This window comes from Heterodontus francisci, chromosome 20 (genome assembly GCF_036365525.1).
Source record: "Heterodontus francisci isolate sHetFra1 chromosome 20, sHetFra1.hap1, whole genome shotgun sequence".
Lineage (NCBI taxonomy): Eukaryota > Metazoa > Chordata > Chondrichthyes > Heterodontiformes > Heterodontidae > Heterodontus > Heterodontus francisci.
The window spans coordinates 64,550,971-64,567,282 of NC_090390.1; the positions used below are offsets into that span (position 1 = coordinate 64,550,971).

Consider the following 16,312-nt stretch of genomic DNA (forward strand, 5'->3'; position numbering starts at 1 on the left):
CCTTTGCCTGGTTTAACCGATACAGGGTTTAATTTTAAAACACCGTGTTTTAGCACCCCCTTAGTGAATCCTTGTTCACTGCTCCAATTGTAAGGCAAAGAAATCAGACAGGTTTCCTTAGATTTAAACAAGAAAGGTAGAAGTTTATTCATCTTAAACTCTAATCCGGTTAACGACTACGAATATGTGACGCGACCACGCGAGCATGCATATGCAATAAACACACACATATAGAGACAGAAAAAGTAGAAGGAATAAAGGGGAAAAGTTTGAGGCAATATCTGGTAGTTACAGTCCTTTAAGTTCAATGTGGAGTCTTTGATTGCTGGGACGTCTTGCAATTCGTTCACGCTTCAAGAGTCTTTTCTCTCTTGAGGTTTATGTGTCTTCCATGGGTCTGGTGGCTTGGGAGAAAGTGAGAGAGAGAGAGAGAGGCTTCCTTGTTCCAGCTTCAGTTGCACACTGAATTCAAACTGTCCTGTCGCTAGTTCAAAAAACCTGGACCAGCCAGTTAGTCATGTGACCAGCTGGTTTAACCAGTCCTGGCTCTGTTGATTGTATCATCTTAGCAGGGCCTGGAATGCGCTTCCTTATCTCTTCAAGGTATGGTGATCAAAATCCATTTGGGTTAATTGGAGCAGGGAATACTGCTTTGCCTCCACAAGCAGTGTCACTTAGTATGCAAATGTCCTTCCAGCCCAGTGTCGGGTGATCTTCAAACAAGTCATTTCTTCACTCCAGCAACAGTTTAAAATCAATGTTCATATGACAAAATTAATATGCCTCATTCTTGGCAGATGGGGATCTGCATGACATTATGCAAAAATTAATAAAATAGAAAGGTCTCAACAACAAAAACTTGCATTTGCATAACACCTTTACCAAACAAAAGATTGCCAAAGTACTTCACAGAGTAACACGAGAAAACTTGCATCAAATCAAAGGAAATATTAGGATGGAGACCATAAGCTTGATCAAAGAGGTAGGTTTTAAGGAGGTTCTTAAAGGAGAACTCGAATAGAAACAAAGAGATTTAAGGAATAATTTCTAAAGTGGGGGGCCGAGGCAACTGAGGGCACAAAGAGAGGGGGCATGCACAAAAGGCTAGCGAACACTAATTGAGGGCTTGTGGGGTGGGGTGGGTGGTGGCGTGCAGGTTTAAAGAAGGTTACAAAGATTGGGAGGGCTAAAGGCCGTAGAGCGATGTATACACAAGAATGAAAATTTTAAAGTTGAAGCATTAAGCAACTGAAAGCCAATAATATTACATGACAGAAATGTAATGGGCTAATGTAATGAAATTTAAGGTAGGTCAGCAAGGATGTTGTGTGGGTGTGTGAGACCTCCTGCAGAAAAGGATACAAGCAACAGCGTTCTGGAGAAGCTGAAATGTAAGGAGGGTGAGCCAAGAAGTTGACTTCAGTAAAATCAGCTACAATAGAACATAGGTCAGGATGTATGTAATGTAATTTCATTCCATATAGTCATGATCCATAACCCTTGGCATATTTGAAAACATTTAGTATTAGCCTATTAGCACTCTAACATTAAGATTTGAACTCTGGCATTGCTGAGAGGTGATGAGAAGTCTGGAGCAGTGCATTGATGTTTAGCTAAGGTGGAGCTGTATTTAACTTGCCTTGTCCTTTTAAGGCCATGCACAGGTACTCCCTGAGGGAAAAATGACCGAATCAGTAACATCTCAAAATAAATTACTTAACCTCTTCATTGCAGGCAAACGCTGGGGCTGGTTTCCCTAAATTAGGATAAACCAGTCTTGGAGCGGAGACCTCAAACAGGCATTAGGCCCCTGATTTGCATATGCAAAGCGTTTAGTGCCCAGGTAAACACGTGGGTAAAGAACATCTCTTGTTTGTCCTTACCTAGTATGAGAAGCGGCACACTTCAGGCCTACCATTTCGGGGAGTTTAGTAGTCTGCGTTGCGCTCAAATAAACGTGCACTGTTTGGACTAATGTCTAACTGATCATATCCTCTGCCTTCACAAAATTGGGTTGAACATATTTAAATGGTGATGACATGTCATACTGCCAAAGATACTCTTCCAGCTGATTCTTAAACACGGAAAATAGCATCTTGGTCTAATCCACGATTGTCAAACATGATAAGTAAATTATACTGATCTTTCAAGTTGTGAAGAAACCTTAAATTTGCCAATCCCAGGTAAATTATATTGTGATCTTTTCATTCATATTTTTAAAAGTGTCATTTTTCAATTCGATATTTTAAAGTAGGTTTCCTCAGGAGGCCTGAATGTGTAACATAAAATGTTATTGTAAACAATTCAAGGGATGAAGTTATTATTCTCCTAATCCTTTGGAGTTTTGTTTTTTCCATTACACATCGGTGAATACAATCCCCCACTGACTGATTCTTGTAATCCTTTAGATTTTTCTGAAATGGCATGTCAGGTAGGGGACACAGTGGAAATAATACCAGGAAGGAAATCAGTTACTGTATGAAAACCTGGATTAGTTTATAATGATGCAGTTTACGAAGCAAATTCCAGTGTGATTGGAAAACTAAATCAGTGTATCTTGCTGTACATTTGGTATCTGACAATATCATCAACTGAGCATCTACATACCAAATGTATATAGAATCATAGAATCCTTGAAAGTTTAAGGCACAGAAAGAGGTCACTTGGCCCATTGTGTCTGTGCCAGCCAAAAAACGATCCACCTATTCTAATCCCACCTTCCAGCATTTGGTCTGTAGCCCTACAGGTTATGACACTTGAAGTGCAAATCCAGACTTTTTTTGAATGAATTGAGGGTCTCTGCCTCAATTACCCTTTCAGGCAGTGATTTGCAGACCCCCATCCCCTCTGGGTGAAAAACGATTTTCCTCATCTCCACTCTAATTTTTCTACCAATCACTTTAACCAGTGACTACACTGACCTCTCTGCTAAAGTGAATAGGCCCTTCACCTCCACTCTATCCAGGCCCCTCAACATTTTTTACATTTCAATCAGATCTCCCCTCAGTCTTCTCTGTTCCAAGGAGACTGACCCTAGCCTATCCAATCATTCCTCATAGCTGCATTTTTCCAGTCCTGGCAACATCCTCATAAATCTCCTCCGTAACCTCTCTCGTCCAATTACATCCTTTCTGTAATGAGGTGACCAGAACTGCACACAGTACTCAAGTTGTGACCTAACCAATGAGTTATGCAGTTCCAGCATAACCTCCCTGCTCTTATAGTCTATATCTCGGCTAATAAAGGAAAGGATTCCTTATGCCTTCTTAACCGCTTTATCGACCTGTCCTGCTACCTTCAGGGATCTGTGGACATTCATTCCAAGGTCCCTCACTTCCTCTACACTTCTCAGGATTTTCCCATTAATCGTGTATTCCTTTGCCTTGTTTGATCTCCCCAAATGCATCACCTCACACTTCTCCAGGTTGAATTCCATTTGCCACTTTTCTGCCCATCTGACCAGACCATCAATATCTTCCTGCAGCCTACAGCTATCCTCCTCGTTATCTATCATACGGCCAATCTTTGTGTCATCTGCAAACTTCTTGATCATGCCCCCTACATTTACGTCCAAATCATTAATATATATCACAGAAAGCAGGGGACCCAGTACTGAACCCTGCAGACCACCACTGGAAACTGCCCTCCAGTAGCAAAAATATCTGTCAACAATTACCCTTTGTTTCCCGCCACTAAGCCAATTTCGTATCCACCTTGCTGCATTTCCCTGGATCCCATGGAATTTTACTTTTTTAACCAGTCTGCCATGTGGGACCTTGTCAAAAGCCTTGCTAAAATCCATGTAGACCACATCAACTGCACTACCCTCATCTATCTTCCTTGTTACTTCTTCAAAAAATTCGATCAAGTTGGCCAAAAAAGATCTTCCCTTAAAAAATCCATGCTGACTATCCTTGATTAACCTGTACCTTTCTAAGTGACAGTTAATCCATTCTCTCAGAATAGACTTCAATAATTTGCCCACGACTAAGGTTACACTGGCTGACCTGTAATTATTCGGTCTATCCCTCGCTCCCTTTTTAAACAGAGGTACAACATTAGCAGTTCTCCAATCTTCCAGCACCACACCTGTATCCAGTGAGGACTGGAAAATGATGGTCAGACCTTCTGCTATTTTCTCTCTTGCTTCTTTTAACAGCCTAGGGTACATGTCATCCGGCCCTGGTGATTTATCAACTTTCAAGGATGCGAATCCCATTAATATTTCCTCTCTCCCTATGTTTATCACATCTGATATTTCGCATTCCTCCTTCTTAACTACAGTATCTGCATCTTTCCCCTCTTTTGTGAAGAGGGATGCAAAGCATTCATTAAGAACCATAATAACATTTTCCGACCCTACACATAGGTTACCTTTTTGGTCTTTTATGGGCCCTACTCTGTCCTTAGTTATCCTCTTACTCTTAATGTATTGATAAAACATCTTTGGGCTCACCTTGATTTTGCTTGCCAATATTCTTTCATGCCCTCTCTTTACTTTCCTAATTTCCTTTTTGATTTCACCCCTCCACTTTCTATATTCCTCTCAGCTTTCTGTAGTATTGAGTTCTCGGTGTCGGATATAAACTTTCCTTTTCTGCCTTATCTTACCCTGTAAACTCCTGGACATCCATAGGGCTCTAGATTTGGCCGTCTCACTCTTTTTCTTTGTGGGAACATGTTTACTCTGAACCCCTTGAATCTCCTCTTTGAATGCCTCCCACTACTCTGACACTGATTTACCTTCAAGTAGCTGTTTCCAGTCCACTTTTGTAAAATCACTCCTCAGTTTAGTAAAATTGGCCTTGCCCCAATTGAGAACTCTTAACTCCTGTTCTATCTCTGTCCTTTTCCATAATGATGTTAAAACTGACTGAATTATGATCACTACGACCAAAATGCTCTCCTACTGCCACTCCTTCCACCTGCCTATATTCATTTCCTAAAACTAAGTCTAAAACTGTGCCCAAAACTGCATCCTCTCTTGTTGGACTTGCTACATACTGGGCAAAAAGGTTCTCCGACACCTCAAAAATTCTGCTCCCTCAATTCCTTTCACACTAAAACTATCCCAATTAATACTGGGCTAGTTAAAATCCCCTACTATTACTGCCCTATTGTTTTTGCACTTCTCAGAGATTTGACTACATAACTGCTCTTCTATCTCCCTCTGACTGTTTGGGGGTCTATAGTACACTCCCAGCAGTGTGATTGCCCCTTTTTGTTCCTTAGCTCAATTCATATGGCCTCATATGAACCTTCCAACATATCATCTCTCCTCACAGCTGTAATAGTTTTCTTGACCAAAATTCCCTCTTCCCCTCCTTTCTTATCCCCCTCCCTATCACGTCTGAAAACCTTGTAACCAGGAACGTTGAGCTGCCATTCTTGTCCCTCCTTAAGCCATGTTTCTGTAACAGCTATGATATCATACACCACGTGTCTATCTGTGCCCTCAGCTCATCTGCTTTATTTACTCCTTGCATTGAAATAGATACCCTTGAGCACTGCCAAACTCTTTTTTAAAATTTTCTAACCTTTGTTTCCTCTGTTTTCCAGACTCATCCATTAATTTTCTGCCTTCCATTTTAATTTCTGATTTTGTCCTAACTGAGTCTACCCCCAGGTCCTAGAGCATGGCTATCCCACCCGAACCCGACGGCATGTGTCAGGTTCGGGTCAGGTCGGGTCTCTCTTCCGGGTCCGGCATTTGGGCTTGGGTCGGGTCGGACACAGTGCTGCCGTTTTCTCAGGGAGGGAAAGGGAAGCAAACTTCAAAATTTGAACAGCCGGACGTCAAGGCGGGAAACGGCATCCGGACTCCGCACTAGTCTGCCTCTATCTGCACCATTCTGCAGGAATAGCCTGCTGACGGAACAGACGATCACAACATTTGGACAAGGTAGAGCACAACCTCTTTGATATAATTAACTTCATTCCGGTAGTCGGGTCGAGTCGGGTCAGGCACGGGAAAAAAAATCAAAGGACTCGGGCCCGGGTCGGGTTGGATGTGGTCAGGTCGGGCCCGGGTCAGGTTTCAATTGCATACTCGAGCAGGCCTTTATCAGGTCCCCATCCCCCTGCCAAACTAGTTTAAACCCTCCCCAACAGCACGAGCAAAAGATCCCACAAGGAACTCAGTCCCGGCTCTGTTCAGATGCAACCCATCCATCCTGTACAGGTCCCATCTCCCCCAGAGCCAGTTCCAATGTCCCAGGAATCTAAAGACCTCCCTCCTGCACCATCTTTCCAGCCACACATTCATCTGTCTTATCCTTCTGTTACTATACTCGCTTGCGCATGGCACTGGGAATAATCTGGAGATGACTACATTTGAAGTCCTGCTTACTAATTTCTTACCTGGCTCCCTAAATTCTGACTGCAGGACCACATCCCACTTTCTACCTATGTCGTTGGTTCTGATGTGGACCACGACTGCTGGCTGTTCACCCTCCCTCTTCAGGATGGTCTTCAACCACTCAATGACATCCTTGACCCTGGCACCAGGGAGGCAACAGAAATGCCTGTCTGTTTATTGAATCACCTATCAGTCTTCCCTGTACTTGCACCCCCCCCCCCCTCACTGCCCCACGCAGCTGAGCCACCCGTGGTGCCATGGACTTGGCTGTGGCTGCAATCCCCAGCTGAAGCATCACTTTCCTCAGTATTCAGAACTGAATATCTGTTGGTGAGTGAGATGCACACAGGTGTCTCCTGCGCTACCTGCCTGATTCTTTTTCACTGCCTGATGGTCACCCATTCCCTCTCTTCCTGCATATTCTTAAGCTGTGGGGTGACCACATCTATAAACGTGCTATCTACGTAGCTCTCATCCTCACGAATGCACGCAGTGTCGTCAGCTGCTGCTCAAGTTCCAAAACCCGGAGCTCAAGCTGTGGCAATTGACAACACTTCCTGTACAAATGGTTCTCCAGGATAACGCAACAATTTGCAAGTTGTTGTTGCATATAAATCAATTCCTTAGTTTCATGATTGCAATTTAGGTTAAAAAAACATATTTTAATCGGTACAAGTCACATTAATAGGAAATCAAAAGCAGAGATGTTTGTGTGGCTTATATACCAGATCTACAGCAGATATAGAATAGGTACATATACATTCAGGAGAGTGAGACAGTTTCAAATATATAGCCTTGTTTCACAGGTGTTAATGGGTAAGTTACATGTTCTTTATTGACTGGATAAATCCAACCAATTTTAACTCTGTCAGTCTCCCACCCGAGACCAGTGAAAAGGGTCAGCTGGTCAGTGAGTGGGGTGGGGGGGGGGGTTGGGTGGAGTAGAATGTCAGGTGGTAGATGGTCCATATCAGGGATCACAAGAACGGTCCCTGGTACTCAGTTAAATGGCTGGGAAGGGGTTCAGGAGAGCCTCATAGCCAGGGAGCAGGGAGAAGCCCGGAGAGGGGAGGTCTAAAATTTCCTTGGGCCCATAGAGAAAGTCAGAAAAATGAAAACTGGTCATCTTTTCAGGCCTTTTCTGGTCCCAACTCCTCCTCCTCACTAGGTTGGACTGCTTACCCACTCAGTTTCTGCCTGGCATTTTTAGGTATTCCATTATAGAAAGGACATAAAAGTGACAGCGTACAGTGTAGCATCAGCAGGATGATGCCAGGGATGAGACATAGTTATGACAAATGCTGAGACTATTTCTATTGGAGCAGAGAAGACTAAGAAGAGATTTAATAGAGATTTTAATAGAGTGAATAAGGAAAAACTATTGCCTCTGTTTGGAGAGTCAGTGACAGAAGATCATCAATTTAACATTATTACCAAGAGTGGGGAGAGAGGTTAGAAATTTTTTTTTCATGCAGGGTTTCATTGGAACATAGAATGCCTTGCCACAGGGAACAGTTGAAATAAGGACCATTGCATCTTTAAGGAAAATTTGGATAAATATTTGAAGCAGAGCAAGATACAGGGCAATGGGAAGACAGTAGGGCAGTGCAATTAATTTCAGATTATTCTAGGACAGAACTGGTAAGTTGGCCAAATGGTCTGTGCCTGCTCTGTAAACCTCTATGGTGCCATGGTTCTAAGTATCAAGAATATTTCTGAATGAAAAACTGTTATGAGGTTTTCTTTCATCACATTTTAACCACATGTTATAGGTATTCTTACTTGCATATGGAGCAAACAAAGCATTTGGGGTGGTAGGTCTTCCCCAGTGCAGTGACTACTTCCCCCTCCACAAACTCTCCACAGCCCTGGCAACGAGTTCCATATAGCCGCTGGTAGTCCAGGGTACAAAGGTAATCACTGTTCTTCATGAAAAATCCACCTTTGGCCAAGTCACAGCCACAAACTGCAAAGGAAATGCAAATAAAATGGGTGTCAGATGAATAATCTTTAAACCAACAACTTCAAAACAAACAAACCGTCATATGGGCTCCAGTAATGTGTCAGTCATTTTCCTCCACCCGAGTTTGGCTCCAGCCCAAGGCAAGAAGATGAAGGCCTCCTCTCAGTGATAATTGGGAGACAGTTGTCCACCACAGAATAACCTAGAATTCAGTCAATGTTTTGTTATTATATCTGTGATTCTCAATGTCATAAAACAACCTGTAGCTTTTGCTAACATGCCCAAATGGAATAGACTCCCATAGTAGGTAGCTGATTTGGGGTTAATTGACCTATTTAAAAGGAAGCTTGGTTGATAGCTGCTGAGAAAAGGGAATCAACAGTTATACAGATACTAAGAGCACTGCTTTTCCTGATGTGCAATTCCTTGGGTAGCCATAACAGTACCACATACTGCACCAATACCTTTCGAGTTCTGCCAACAGATTAACAGGTTTTACTGGAAATCAAAGCAAGTTTTGACAAGAGTTAATGCAGTTGCTCTGCTAGTCAACTCTCATTTAAAGAATGGTCTAGTGATACTTGGGTATGAGTTTTGCTTTACTTTGGGTTTCTGAATTGTTCAGTACAGAAGTTGCCGATGAACAGAACAAGCTTCATTCAACAATGATTACACACTTAAGCCCATATTAAATACTGAGCAGTTTTTACTGTAACGCCAGCGTAACACTGTATATGTCTTTCAGTTAAGAAACTATTTATGGAATTCTGGCAGAAACACCATTGGCTACACATACAAATGTTGAACTGTCTGGCTGCCCTCTTGAATATTTCCAGCATTTGTTTGACACAGATTCAGGGGGCTGTCCACATCCCAAAATGACATACCAGTTTTATTTTACAGTACTTCACAAGTTGATGAAAATAAATTACATATTAAAAACTATTAAATGAACTCAGTAGGAAAACTGAGGATTCTTTCAGTTAACAGTGGATAGTTAGTTGCATAGCAGCACGCTACAAAGTTCAATATTCATCACAGATAACACAATTTTTGTTAATTCAGTTATAATATTAGATGTTTTAAACACTAAAAACTTGGTTTTATTCCACAGTAGATTCTCATTTTACCTTGCTGAGGTCTTTTCTGATGTCACAGCAATGTAAGGTTACTTTAGATAGTATGCTGTAACAAGAATGGAGCCCATTTTTCCTCGCCCAATGATGTCATGAATAATAAGGAATCAGTAGGTTTCAAGCAGGAAACAGTCAAGACTTTACAAGGTTAAGCAAACAATATCTAGATCGTGTCTTTTTAAAATCTGGGTCTCAATACCATATTCATTTTATTGTGTTAAGTGACAATTTTGCAAAATTTCGATATTTCTTTTCATTTTAAATTTATTAGTTGTGCACTTTAAACCTTTCGTATTACACAACACTGTTACAATTTTAAAATAATGCCTCCTTCCTCAGAGAACATGAGAAGAATCTACAATTTGTATCTCAAGAGGAAACACAGATGACAAAGTCTAAGGAAGCACAGCCTAATCTCAGGTAAATATGTCCAAAACCCACTATTGTAAGAATATGGGCTTATGAGGGTATTTAGAGGGTTTAGGCATTGCCTAAATTAAATGAAATGAACCTAAGCTTTTTGTTAGAACTTCTGTTCTGCAAAGTCCACGGCTTTCAGTCTCTCAGGATAACACAAGAACACGTCTTTGCAAAAAATAGTTATTATTGTTAGGAGAGAAGGAAAAACAGTGCCTAGAGCATTGGCCGGAATTTTTTGTTGGGTGGGAGGCCCCGCACACCAGCCGAAAAGTCAGGGGCGAGCATGCCTCTACTGGGCCTGCAGAGCCAGGCCCGGATTTTTCACTCCCCAGGCCCTTAATTGGTCTTTGGCGGGATGTTCACCTCCTTGAGGCAGGAAGTCCCACCTAATGGAGCTGCCAGCCAATCAGCGGGTTGGCAGCTCTTAATTCTAGCAGCGCCACCGGGACCAGTAGCCTCTGCTGGGACGAAACCCATCCATCGGAAGGAAGATGAAGGACAGACCCAGAACAAAGATAAGTTTTTAGGGTTGGGCCCCAGCAAGGCAAGGGGGGGTCGATTAGAGGGGGCTGGGAGAGTCTTGTGCATTGGAGGCGGTTGGGGCTTCGGGGCAGCCCTCTGTGGGACACAGAGTGCCCAATCAGGAGGGCCCCTCACCAGCCCACAAGAAGGCCGCCTGGTTTCACCAGGCGGGCTTTTTGAGGCTTCAGCTGCCCACTATCCAAGGGTAAAATACCCATTGCAGCAGGCCGAGGCCCTTAAGTGCCAGTTAATTGGCCTAGCCGTTTCTCGCCACTGCCGGCCCACGTAAAATTGCAGCAGGGAAGGAAGGGTATCAGGAACGGCATCCCTCCCCCACCCCCCACTCAACTTTATGCCCTCCCCTCCAGCCACCAGCCCACTCGTTTGGGGGGCGTAAAACTCCGGCCATAATTTCTTATCTCTCCTGTTTGTGGAAATGTGCAAACTTTTGTAATTTGTTGTAATATGTAATATAAATCCATTTTACTACTGTTCAGTATTAATCTTTTCTCAATTGTAGTTTATTAAGTTTGCTAGCACGCAGTTTTATTTCTCTTTTATTAGAATTAGCAAAGAGACTGCTAGTTATGTAAGGATTGCTTCACTGTTGGAACTCGTGTTGTCTTCAGGGATCAAGAGTAGTGTCATCAACTGTGAAAGCAGAAAAAGCTGCTGCTACGGTTAAAAGCAGATTAGGGTGACCTACAACCTGTGCCGAGACACACAACTTGCTGTGCTTATGGTTGGATGGACTTTTAGATAGTTCCAGATTTTCGGGTTCATCCTAGGGAAGTGCGGTTGGGTCAATCTCAGTGCAGAAGGCTAAGATAGACACCAGACAACTGTACAAATGTGTGCAAATAGGAAGTATGAGGAAAGGGCCACGCCTTAGAAACATAGAAAAATAGGAGCAGGAGTAGGCCATTTGGCCCTTTGAGCCTGCACCGCCATTCAATACGATCATGGCTGATCATCCAAACTCAGTACCCTGTTCCCGCTTTCTCCCCATATCCCTTGATCCCATTAGCCCTAAGAACTATATCTAACTCTTTCTTGAATATATTTAATGATTTGGCCTCAACTGCTTTCCGTGCTAGAGAATTCCACAGGTTCACCACTCTCTGGGTGAAGAGCACTCTCCTCATCTCAGTCCTAAGTGGCTTACCCGTTATCCTTGGACTGTGACCCCTGGCCCTGGACTCCCCCACCATCGGGAACATCCTTCCTGCATCTAGTCTGTCCAGTCCGGTTAGAATTTTGTAGGTTTCTATGAGATCCCCTCTCATTCTTCTAAACACTAGTGAATACAAGCCTAATCGACCCAATCTCTCTTCATACGTCAGTCCTGTCATCCCAGGATTCAGTCTGGTGAACCTTCGCTGCGCTCCCTCCATAGCAAGAACATCCTTCCTCAGATAAAGGAGACCAAAACTGCACACAGTACTCCAGATGTGATCTACCCAAGGATCAACAGAGTAATGTAATTCTCATGTAATTCCTTATAAGCTGCTGCTTAAATGTATTAACATATTAATTCTCACTTATGCTTAAATAAAATCATAACTATTACCAATATGGAGTCAGCTTCAAACTATTGGACAGACAGTCCAGAGAGACTTCAAATTTATTAGACTGTGTGTGTTGAAGTCTCAGGTGAGTCTTCCAAAAATCATAATGCTGGCTCATTGCTGTCTCTAAAATATTATTACACTGACTGCCATTTATATGTTGCTCACTGTGTGCAAATAAGCAACATTCAAACCTAGAAAACAGATATAAAACTGGAAATCTAAAATAAATAAAGAACTTGCATTTATATAACACCTTTCATGTCTTCAAGATGCCCCAAAGCACTTTGCAGCCAATAAAGTAGTAAAAAGTGCAAATCCTGGAAACCTATATTAGATTAGTCAATATTTGAAAGGGAAAAGTTAATGTTTCGGTAAGTTCTGTTCACAGCTGATGAAGCAAAACATTGACCTATCTTTTTGAGAAGCTGACTGACTTGCTGTAGGTTTTCAGCATTTTGTGTTTCTGGTTACACACAGATTTACGGTGTGGTGTTGATGTGACAGCCCCAACGTTGCATGTTATGGGTAACTTCATCATAATTTTTATTACTGATAGTTTCACTACCCTCGGCCATCTCCCGTATCAGTCATCAAATGTAATGGCCCTAATATCCCCTTTTTATTAGTGGTTTGGTAGTTTGACAAACTTTAGTTGAAGCAAATTATGAACATGAACATTGGGCTGGATTTTGTTCTCCCCAGGCGTCGGGTTCCGTGGCCTGAAGATGGCTCCAGATAAGGCCCGCCACGGACCTCATGCCGGGAGGGCCCAACCAAATGCTCCCAGTGGTGGCGAGGCTCCGTGGCAGCCGCCCCTGCCGCTGGGCTACAGGACCTCAATTAAAATATTCAAATCAATAAAATGAATACATTTAAATAGACTTACCTGCGATCTTGAGGGCCGACCATGATTTTCAGTGCGTCGGCCGGCACTCCCGCCTCTTTAAAAATGGCGCCAGCACCTGCGCAAAGGCAGCTGCCGCCATTGCTGGTGACGGACAGCTTGCCCCCTCCGCGTGGGAGATTGCGGTGGCTCTTTGGCGTTCGCAGGCCGCCATTTTTTGAGCTCGCCGCTGAGATCAGCAGCAGGCTCTTAAAATCCAGCCTGCTATAACTAACTGTTATTTATGCTCCAAACAAAAAGCTTACATTTTGGCTTCACAAACTCCAGTTCCAAACAACCTTTATACAGGGCTTAACTAAAACTATGTCTCCATGGTTACAGTGAAGATCTAAATGCGAATCATGAATACATGTTTATACATATATCAACTAGTTAGCCTTTAACCCAGACTGGGTTTACTTAGCATATCTAACACACCTGGCATGGTCTTTTCCTTCACTGAAGGTCAGGTTGGAAAATTCCATCCAAATACTTTTTATTTTAAAGATACAGACTCCAATCTGGGTCAAAAGCCTGGAACTCCCTCCCTAACAGCACTGTAGGAGTACCTTCACCACATGGACTGCATCAGTTCAAGAATGTGGTTCAATACCACCTTTTCAAGGGCAATTAGGGATGGGCAAGAAATGCTGACCTTGCCAGCGATACCTATATCCACGAATGAATAAAAATAATTCCTTCCTCCCCACTTTGTGGAGTGCAGGACTGGTAGTGCAATCATGCTGTACATTATCTGTCTAGGCCTCCACAACATCATCCTGAATCTAGCCCACCACCACACTCCTGACTACTTGGGAAATGAGTGCTCCCTGAGCACGATAAGGCAGAATATCACAGCATATAATTGAGATAAATGCATTTCTTGTTTGAGTTAACAGTGAATTGTACCACTGTTATGCCTTCCAAAAAATGATTTTGAGTGCCAATTCAATTACCTCCAAGACTGCTGACCAGTACTGTAAGAATTTCATCAACCTCACCAGAGCAGGAAAGGTAACACACCAGACACTTCCTTGCCCGGCATACTCTTCACACTTTTAAAGCAACGCTTGTACAACTAGTCCTTCACAATGTACTCTGGTTAAGGGGGGTGTAGAGGGGTGGGGTTCTAACTTGGCATCTTACACTATGGCTAACCAGCTCCCCTAACAGCAACTACTGACATGCACAGTTCTAAAATCACTTCCTCTACTCAGGCTGATAACACCCCAACCCACCCCAACATATCTCTTACTTCAATTGGTGCACACTCATCAACTGCTAGATGTCTCCTCACATATTCAATGATCCGGCAGGGCAAAATGATGCATAATGCCTGCCAAAGGTCAGGCATCAGTAGTATTCTCCTCTTGTCATGAGAGATGCCAAGGTTGGCTGCATATTGTCAGCACCAGGTTAATGACTAAACACCAATATTTTTGCTGTAGAATTCTGTAAAGTGCCACACAGAAACAACCTTCTGTCATCTCGCAGTCCTTAATCCTGAGAGAGTAATGCTCTCTGTGAGGATCTTTTGTATCATTTAACAGGTTCCTACTTCTCTATCAGGCAGGTTTGAAGTCATTCACCACATTAATTGCCTCTCTGGATTGGAGTACCTGTTGTCTCATTTACTTCCTCCCCATCTTTTTACTCTTATGAGCAGCTTGCTGATCTTTCTGCTTCTTTCTGAAAAATAGTCAACAAGCAGAATGTTAAGCAGACTTTCCTCTTCCCAGATGCTGAGAAACCTGTTGTGTGTTTCCAGGATTTTCTGCTTTTATTTCAAATTTTCAGCATTTGCTTTTTTTCTCTTTTTATATAAAGGGTTGAACAACCGAAGCCAACATCATCAAAATAATTGAACTGAACGCCAACAAATTCTTTTACACATCTTTCTGTAAAACAAGGTACCTTCTCAAACTACTCAGCGCCAATCTCTATTTAAAATGAAATACTCAACCTGACTCTCCAATTTAATGTACCGGCCCAAAAATAAAGATGGCAGCTGATGTCTTTCACATTTCTGCAGAATATTTACAGCAAGTGTGATGATGAGGATGGGACGTGCAAATATAAATTGTTTAAGCATTTTCATACCTGACCAATATAGGACAGTTTCTCTCTTTAGTCTTGTCTAACTGAATGAGATAGATGTGATATATGTTACTATCAAAAGTAGTGTGCTGCACAGCCCCATCACATTACAAATGTAAATGGTCAGAAGAGCAAATATACTGTGACGGATAGTTATGTACAATTAAACCCATCCCAGATGACATAATGCTGTTAAAGAATGGCCATTGAAAAACTATCCACCAGCTGAGATACTGGGGACAAAAGCTTCAATGGGAAACCATTCATACAGCATCCCAACATCCAGTTGCATAACATACATCATAAAGAAAAATGCGATGGTTAGTGATGTGCAATCCTAATCTCATCTTCCATCAAGCACTAATCAGGCCCACATGTTAGTGCAGTTCCAAACAATTCAGCTTATTCTTGGGAATCAAAACAGATGTGAAATATATTGTCAAAAACTTCATTCAAACGTTACAATTCTCCCATACATGATGTCTATAGATATTTCAGTTGAAATACAAGTGCTGATTCTCCTGTGGATCTTAGTATTTCATGTCATGTGTACAGAGCCACAAAACCATGTAACAAATAAATGTGACCATTAAATCCCCAATATTATCACACAACACTTTTAGGAATGGCACACTGATTTTTCCAGGGCAATTTTGCATTCTCCATGGTCCACTTTTCCATTAAAAAATGGGGTAGTAGTGAGATCAAAATTCTAAAAAAAAAATACTTCTTACCACAAGCCAACTAGCTGCCATTTTTGAGCTAGCTTTGAAATTAGTGGCCAATGTTCAAACTGAAAGAGGGAGGGGATTCATTAGTCAACACAAACTCAATGCAGGATTCTAGGATGTAGATAGCAAGACCCATCTTCTGATGCTAAGCAGAAATCAGTCAAACTGGTTCTTCTCAAAGGGATCCCTGGAGCCTGCTCAGAAAAGCAGTAAAGCCAACATAGTTTGTAGAACATTTTCCAGTGGAAACAATCCTGCATTTATTTAACTGCAATGCAGTAAACAGTATCTGTCATCTCACACTCCAAGTAAATTATATGACTGAGGTTGTCAATTTGGAGCGATGGTGTTGAGCCAGTCTTCAACTGGTGTAGAGTTTGTCATAAGCCAAAAGATATCAGGTATTCATTTCAGTTGAAGTATTCTGCATGCCTCGAATTCAGATTTCTAACAGCAAGTCAGCGAAGCTGTGCATTCCAGAAAAATACTTATTGATAAGATCACTTCAAGGAGCAATTAACCAATCATCTAAGGAAACATGAACATAACATATCAAGCATAAATGGTCAATACAATCTCCAAGACTGTCAGACCCCAGTATCTCTCAATACTAATGGGGCCACAAATTCCC

At 42.3% G+C, this 16,312-nt stretch overlaps 1 protein-coding gene and 1 long non-coding RNA gene across 7 annotated transcripts in view; one reads left to right on the forward strand and one right to left on the reverse strand.

Moving 5' to 3' along the window:
- The window catches only part of ablim1b (actin binding LIM protein 1b), a 497,169-nt gene that overhangs the window by 224,694 nt on the left and 256,163 nt on the right, over positions 1–16,312 (reverse strand). For all 5 annotated transcript variants that reach the window (XM_068052960.1, XM_068052959.1, XM_068052954.1 and 2 more), the window contains exon 3: positions 8,141–8,324. In XM_068052960.1, coding sequence (XP_067909061.1) covers positions 8,141–8,324 — 184 coding nt within the window. The remainder of the gene's footprint in view (positions 1–8,140; positions 8,325–16,312) is intronic.
- LOC137380699 (uncharacterized) overlaps positions 1–16,312 on the forward strand; it is a 51,096-nt gene that overhangs the window by 16,683 nt on the left and 18,101 nt on the right. The window contains exons 3-4 of one of the 2 annotated variants that reach the window (XR_010977066.1): positions 9,797–9,877; positions 11,743–11,918. This is a non-coding gene — a long non-coding RNA (uncharacterized lncRNA). Of the gene's footprint in view, positions 1–9,796; positions 9,878–11,742; positions 11,919–16,312 lie in introns of those variants that run through there. The other variant, XR_010977065.1, reaches the window with a different exon arrangement.